General features: G+C 41.1%; 1 protein-coding gene across 2 annotated transcripts in view; it reads right to left on the reverse strand.

Moving 5' to 3' along the window:
- Window positions 1-8,010, reverse strand: part of LOC311107063 (cyclin-dependent kinase 19-like) — a 57,712-nt gene extending 49,702 nt beyond the window's left edge. For both annotated transcript variants that reach the window (XR_014610381.1, XM_084149524.1), the window contains exons 1-2: window positions 7,763-8,010; window positions 3,547-3,622 (exon numbers count right to left, since the gene is read on the reverse strand). Coding sequence is in view for 1 of the 2 variants with exons in the window: in XM_084149524.1 (XP_084005650.1) it covers window positions 3,547-3,622; window positions 7,763-7,890 (204 nt within the window). In the remaining variant the exon portion in view is untranslated. The remainder of the gene's footprint in view (window positions 1-3,546; window positions 3,623-7,762) is intronic.
- Between the last annotated feature and the right edge of the window lie 213 nt (window positions 8,011-8,223).

Here is an 8,223-nt window from a genome sequence, read left to right on the forward strand (position 1 = left end):
AACTCTAGCACAGTTTGCACAACAGAATGGGGGGGTTGGGGTGGTGGTGACACAAAGAGCACATTGTTCTGTTTAAACTAAGTTGGTCTGAGAGACTGAGCAAAATCCATTTCTGGTGGCTCTTAACTTCAGCAGGCACCCCTCGTGTTATGATGTGATGATGGGAGCCTGCTGTTGTACTGCTCATCTAATAATAATAAGAATAATAATAATAATAATAATTTGCTTTAATCACAACAACAAAAAAGTGCATTAACATTTTATAACTGATTAACTCTCACTGCCCTAATTTGAACATAGTGCATTTTTAAATACAGATAAACGCTCCCATGCATTTGAACCCAGGTCTGTTTGGTATTTGAAATAATGTATTTGGAATACTTTCAAATAGGCCTACTTCCAAGAGAAGCAGTTGATTCGGGCCACATTATTTGAAAATACTTGACTACAAAGAAAGAAAGTATTTAATGAAAATACGTTTTTAAATAACAAATAATCAAAAATGCATGTATTTGAACCCAGGTCTGCAGCTTTCCTCCATTCCCCTGTGGCTGATGGTGTCCACAGGGTCTGGGTCAATCCAATAGCAATGCCAAAAATAGAAAAGGTAAGAGATTGAAATTCATGAATTGAACTAACTATGGGCAATTTTCCAGGGACGTGTTTGCATTTCAACAGCATTACAAGTTATAGTAGTCATGAGGGGAAGCCAGCCAGTGATGACACAGGGCTGACTAATCCATCAGTTTAGTACAATGAATAAGCATCAGAGATCACATGAAGGAAAAATTGCCCGCTGTGCAATCTGACAATTCAGTCTCCTGTAGCACAAACTAGAGGATGGCGCCAGGAGAGAGAGCAGCAGAGCAGTAGTAGAGCGAGAGCAGTAACCTGCCACCGGCTAACAGTGTGCGCTACACACGGTCATAGCCCAGAATGATAGGATCCACTGTGGAGAGAAACCGGGAGAGGTGTGCTGTGCAAACAGAACAGGCTAGACACACTAGCTAGACACCCGATACTGGGTCAGATCACCAACACAACACACCAATATTTATTTTCATTCAGAACTATTTGGTAACATTCCTTGCCAGGATTTCCATCTGATGGTTCGAAAAACAAAGCAATCCTGCCGTAGTAGAATTTGACCTGAGACTTTTTTTTTTATGAAAGCATCATGTTCTGTTACATCATAATTACCATAGAGATCCTATTAAATTACTTATTTAATTACTATTCTAATTCCTAATTCTATGATCATTACCCTGTATAGCTACTTCTGAAAGCAGAGTGGGTGAACCATAGAATTAGTAATTAGAATACTAGAATGGACATGAACCTTCTTATGATGAAAGGTCAGCCATTTTGTTCAGGGAGTTGGTCAACCATGGTTTGCCAGTGCTGTGATAAGATTATGTGTAAAATAATGAATTTGAAGAATGTATCTGCACTGTATGTTTGTTAGCATGCCAGACAGCTTTAGAAATGATTCCATTAATTTCTCAAATGAATTGCCAATATGCCAACATTCCATTCATATCACATGCCTTACTCTTATGTTCCTGCATAAGTAAAATCCGGATTAAGCCTCTACTGCCATTCATTCCAATTAGACTGGTTTAGATTTCTTCCTGACCAATATGGCTGCCATTTTCACCCCATTCTGAAACGTTGAGGGTTTATGATCTAGCCGCTATAGTAATTAAACAGGATCTCTATGGGTTGAAAACTATGTGGGGCTAAAGTGTTGAGGGTCACCTGGAGAGGATACTATAGGTGTCCCCACTCCTGGAATGGGAATGAACATAAACACACACACACAACAACCCATAACCACCCATAAACATACACACACACACAGAGTCAACGCAGCTGCTCTAGTATATACTATTTATTCAACTGCGCGACCAACAAACTACACTACCCACTGGGCACACACTGGTTGAATCAACGTTGTTTCCACTTCATTTCAATGAAATTACATTGAACCAACGTGGAATTGATGTTGAATTGACCTCTGTGCCCAGTGGGTACCCACTATATTTGTAAATACAGCACATTCATTATCTATCATCTTATTGTGTACATATCAGGCTAATACTATGCATACTACCTCTTCTATTACAAAAATTGTATATTTGATTTTACTCTTATTATTGATATTGATTATTGTACTGCAATGTTGAGGGAACTAGCACACAAGCATTTCGCTGCACCTTTTATACCTGCTGTAAACTGTGTACGGGTCGAATAAATGTTGATTTGAATTAAGACTCCTTATTTACTATACTGTACCTCCAGGAGCTGTGCAAATTTGTAGATAGCTTTGAAATTCACTATTCCGTTGACAGTCTATCGACCGCTAACGTGTGCAAGTCACCACAACAAGTAGTGTAACCACCATACAACATTCTGATATTGTGTGGATCATATAGCACATACCTAGAGAGGTTGGTATGTGGAACTTACATAACATTACATTTCCCAGTCAGCTCCCCTAGTCTCATACGAACCATCCTGATCTCACGAGCTTACATTCTATTTCACTACACAGATACATCAAATCCATGTATACGTGTAGCGAAACAGAATGTAGGGAAAGGGGGATACCTCGTCAGTTGTACAACTGAATGCATTCAACTGAAATGTGTCTTCCGCATTTAACTAAATCCCTCTGAATCAAAGAGGTGCGGTGGGCTGCCTTAATCGACAAGCTCGTGAAATCAAGATGGTGAAATCAAGATGGTTGGTACGAGGCTACAGCTCCCCTGTCACAAGGACCACATTCTGATTATCTGCTGTTCCTCACAGAGATCTAGACGATATGGCTTCAACTGACACACACCACCCAGCACAAATAGCCTAATCACACTCACCTATTCTGTGTTGTGTTAGCGATAATCCCTATGAACACAACACTTAAAGAGTATTAGCCTTGCTGTTTTCAGATAAGGCTACACAAGCGCTGACACTAAACCAGTGTAGTATGTGTTCTTGAACTGCTTCTGCTTAGCACTGAGTTAGGAATAACCTGCAGAGTAAGTGACAAATGCAAAGTGACTGCTGAGTGTAAGCAAAGAGGAGCATGGTGTGTACATGTATCTCTTTGCACCAAAGGCAAATATTGTATTGTTTATAACACATTGGAGGCCTGAACACTATACAGTAGATGTGTGGGTGCCATAAAATGTGCAGACCTTTATTGTTCTCCTACAGTGTGTATCTTGCCAAGCACTTGAGTACTGGCATATATCATGTTTACATGGTGATGTATCTATTCTTTATGCCATTAGGAACATTGTGCAACTCTGGGGCTATTACAATCCTAGAAGCACATCAGTACAGGAATACACTCTACAGTCAAAGTAGAACAGTTCTTAGGTTTCTACTCCTTAATATAGCACCAGCTAAGGGTTAAAGTCAAGAAAATGGCATGGTGCAGCAACTACACATAAGATCTTATTGTAGGAGAAAGCACAGGAGAAAGGAAAATAATATAGTAGGAGAAAGGGCAAAACGGCACCTTTAAGCAATATCTTAACTTACAGCAATTTCCCTGCAAGCAGACATCGATATTCCAGTGCCTTCAATTTGCTTCAGCGCATACTCTTTCTCATCTTTCCTGCAGAGAAACAGACAAAAGGAAGAAAAAAAAACAGGACATCACAAACCAGCTTTAATTCTTTGGCAATGTAACACAGGGACAAATCCCTTGTTCTTGAGCATAGATAGATTAATACAATACCATATCAGGTATTGAAGGTTGTGTGTTTATGAGAGTCAGAAAGGACAGGGGATATGAAAATTATGGAGATGGACTGCTCGATGTGTTCTTATGGAATCCCTGCCAATAGCAATATCCTCTGGCTGAAGACAGCTATTCATTTGCCACAGGTGTGCTCTGTTGTTGTTGAGTGCAGCCTCTCATTACCATCTATCTGCATTTCACCCTCTAATGCAAACACACGCTCTGGCTTCAACCATTGCCTACATACCGAGCTCATAGCACACACAGTGCAGAATCAGAATGATCAAAGATAAATAGGATTTTATTTAATAAATGCAGTGTCAGGAAAAATCAGAGGGATTTTATCTTGACATTGTATTCTGAGGGTATTCCTGTGCCCTTGTAAAAACCTGCTGGTGGTGGGAAAAATGCATTGAAGAGATGTGCCTGCCAATGAAGAAAACACACCTATCTATATAAGGTCCCACAGTTGACAGTGCATGTCAGAGCATAAACCAAGCCATGAGGTCGAAGGAATTGTCCGTAGAGCGCCGAGACAGGATTGTGTTGAGGCACAGATCTGGGGAAGGGTACCAAAACATTTCTGCAGCATTGAAGTTCCCCAAGAACACAGTGGCCTCCATCATTCTTAAATGGAAGAAGTTTGGAACCACCAAGACTCTTCCTAGAGCTGGCTGCCCGGCCAAACTGAGCAATCGGGGGAGAAGGGCTTTGGTCAGGGAGATGACCAAGAACCTGATGGTCACTCTGACAGAGCTCCAGAGTTCCTCTGTTTAGATGGAAGAACCTTCCAGAAGGACAACCATCTCTGCAGAACTCCACCAATCAGGCCTTCATGGTAGAGTGGCCAGACGGAAGGCATTCCTCAGTAAAAGGCAGCCCGCTTGAAGTTTGCCAAAAGGCACCTAAAAGACTCTCAGACCATGAGAAACAAGATTGAACTCTTTGGCCTGAATGCCAAGAGTCATGTCTGGAGGAAACCTGGCACCATCCCTACGGTGAAGCATGGTGGTGGCAGCATCATGATGTGGGGATGTTTTTCAGCGGCAGGGACTGGGAGACTAGTCAGGATCGAGGGAAAGATGAACTGTTTTTCAAGCGAAGGTCTTTTAAGGGAGTATGCGAGCACACTCATTTGGTTAGCTAGTCGCCAGCCGAACTGAAGCATGCTGACGCCTTAAGGCTGTCGCACACAGTCCACAGGCTGCCTTTTGTGCCTCACAAAAAGCCTGCATGGCCACTACACTCATCTGGCCATAATCCTGACTCACATTCCTAAATTCACATACATGTGGATAGAGACACTCCCTCTTCTGTTTACAGAGAGAAAGCACACCTCATCAAAGTGCTACTTCTGCAATTTATTGCTAACTGCTGACTGTTGGAAGACCTTACTGAAAAACCAACAGAAGACTAAAAAGTCTCAATATGTTCCACTGACAATTACCAAGTTTTATAAGACAAAAACGAAACAAATATACTAGGCCAAACTTTGCATGAAAAGTGTTTCATATTTCTGACCAGCAAGGATGGATCAAGAAAATGTGCCTTTATTACAATACATGAGGTGCCATCACAAAATACATTGACTGGTTGCTGGCCATTAGTTTTCTTAAACATGTGGTTCAAATACTCTGTATTAAGGGCAAGCATTAGCAACTAAAAGGCTAGGCCATAGACTGTAAAAATATGGACGAAGCCATCGATGACATCACCCCATTGTTTCCTATGAGAATGAACAGTGGTGCATTTGATGATCAGGAGGTGTCATTTCAGCAAGTAGGAAGTGTGGTTGCAGGCTAGCTCAGTGCTGCCCCCTGTCATGGAGTATCTCAAATTGAAGGCCGACCGAGGTACTGCAGGCTGCCATTAGCAACTAAATTATCCTTATAACTTTGTCTGTGTGTGATTTTAAAGTAATCGGTTCAAGGACAAACATCTGGTGAAATAGAAGCAATTATTGGAACCATGATTGTGTTCCAAAATTATTATTTTTTATCCACGAATATTGACCACGAAGATAGCCATTTCCCCATTCATTATAATGGGGGATCCTGTTTTCTGGAAACAATGCCTGCAGTACCGCGGTCGGCCTTCAACCTGATATTCTCAATGCGAGGGGGCAGTCGTTCTCCCCTGAGCTAGGCCTAATAGTTTGGCTAACACCTAACTTTAAGTCCTTCTGACATTAGTGTGTCACAGCTCTCCATCGCCGTGAGTCACGTAAATTGCGTCAGCCAGGCCTCCTGCACCACCCCTGAAAGCATGCATCACTGAACAATCAGCAACAACAATGACACTATGTCTCAGTTTCTCTAAATATTGGCTAGGTCAACGATAAGGATTGTAGGGCCTAGTTGAGCAGTAGGCTATCTTCATGTTGACAGAGACACTATCCAGAATATTGATTAACTAAATAGAGAAGTCCCTTTATCTATTAATATTAGTAAGCCTACAATTGTGTAGGCCTACAAATTACATAAATGAATGCGCAAATTGTCAAAAAATATCAGGTGTTTTGTCAGGCTACTCGAACGACAGGTGACGCTACCTGCAAGAAAAAGCAGGCGGGGGTTTTCGCAGTAAATGAGAGGAACGCAACACTAGCATGCGCCCTGAGCAACAGAATTAGATTACAGTGCATTTGCACATAACATGATAATTCGGATAGCCACGCTAACTTCGCCCTCATGTGGGTGCTAGCAAGCAGGCTAGGTATCAACAGCCAATCCAGTAGGGGCTGGAAGCTAAAATTAGCTTCAATTGGTCAATAGCGTTTGCTATATCGCAGATTATTTGCATAAAGTTCAGCTTTCCAATTTTGGTCCTGCCCTGTTTACGCTCCCTCGCCCACATTCCGTGAAAATACGACTTTCGTGCCAAAAGGCCCAATGCCAAATCACCAGTTGGCGGTAAATGGAGAAAAAAAACCTCCCTCAACTGTGCATTGCCATTGAAATTGTCAACTTGTTTATTACAGATAGGATATATTCTGCTACTATGGCCAAAAGATCCATATTACACTGACTTCCCTAAACGAGGGATCGTTTTATAATCATTAGCCTATAATAGGCTATTAAGCCTATTAGCCCAATCAGATAGGCATTTAGGACATAGGAACTCATCTGCACTGATCAATCAATACTGGAGGTGATATACTGTATTACCTCCAGTATTGATTGATCAGTGCAGATGAGTTCCTATGTCCTATATACCTATCTGATTGGGCTAATAGGCTTAATGGCCCATTATAGGCTAATGATAGTGTGATATAGTGATCTACCCCCCCCCCTCAAAACCGAAATAGCATAGAGTACATTTCCACTTTCCCTCCAATCTGGGGAGAAGTCTATGTCCAGGCATATCATGAGATTGGTGCACAAATGAGAATCAAACACAGCAAAATCACTTGCTTGTGCAGGAAAATACTTTTAAATATATTTTAAATGATCCCACAAAAATGTTGGTGACTTTGCAAAGTAAGTGGTCAATTAGGAACAGGAACTGCACAAATGACAAAAATAGTCATTGTTTGAAGTTTGATATGAGTCTTTTATCCATATTAGAAAACCGTAATAATAAATTATTAGCCAAACATGTATATTCTATTCATTGCTGTGCCACTTTTTTTTATTTGCATTCAAGCACCAAAAGGAGTTAAGCATTGCATCGAGTTCGACTGTTTGAGTACTCTTGAGAGATCTTGGCAATAATATGATATTATTATTTTAAGCAGCAATGACTTAGCCAAGTTGACCAAGATCAAAGCCTACACGTTTCTACTAGCGATATTAGGCTTATATAAATAACTAATGTTGAAAGTAGTGTGTCAAATAATAAACATCATCGCTGTGTTGTTTTGGGGGAGGACCGTTGCGAGTGGGTGAGTGCGTACATGAAAACAAAAACACAGACACTGGCAGCGCTCAGGGTGGTTCAAATGTAGTCTGTCCATTTTACATTTTAGCATTCTGCAATCAGTTTGAGTAAACAATACCGTTTTCAGAATCTTACCCGTCTTTGCGCTTAGCTTTATAAACGTGCCCGTAGGTGCCTCGACCCACTTTGCAACCTTCATATTCGAACAGATCTTCTACCTTTTCTCGTTCGGCCGCGAGCTTTGTTTTGAAGTCGTAATCCATTTTAAACCATAAATATTTGTTAAATTACAATAAAATAAAATATTAATTATTACATCCATTAATTAAATAATCTGGTCGTTTTATTCCCCCACCATTTCCTTGTTTGGGATTTTGGTCTGCTCCGTTTAATGTTCACTGGCTCGTTGACGTTTCTAATTGGCACGCACGGCTTTCTGGGTAAGGTAGTTGACAAAAACGTCCATTTTAGTTATCAACATGGAAGTAAAAGGTCCGTGAAACTACAGTCCGCATTTCACGTTGCAGTTACTGCACCTGCGTACTCATGAACGCTAAAAAAAAAAAGGGTGTGGGGGGGGGGGGGGGTCAGTTGTA

The sequence above is a fragment of the Coregonus lavaretus genome (genome assembly GCF_964263955.1).
Source record: "Coregonus lavaretus genome assembly, chromosome: 31".
NCBI lineage: Eukaryota > Metazoa > Chordata > Actinopteri > Salmoniformes > Salmonidae > Coregonus > Coregonus lavaretus.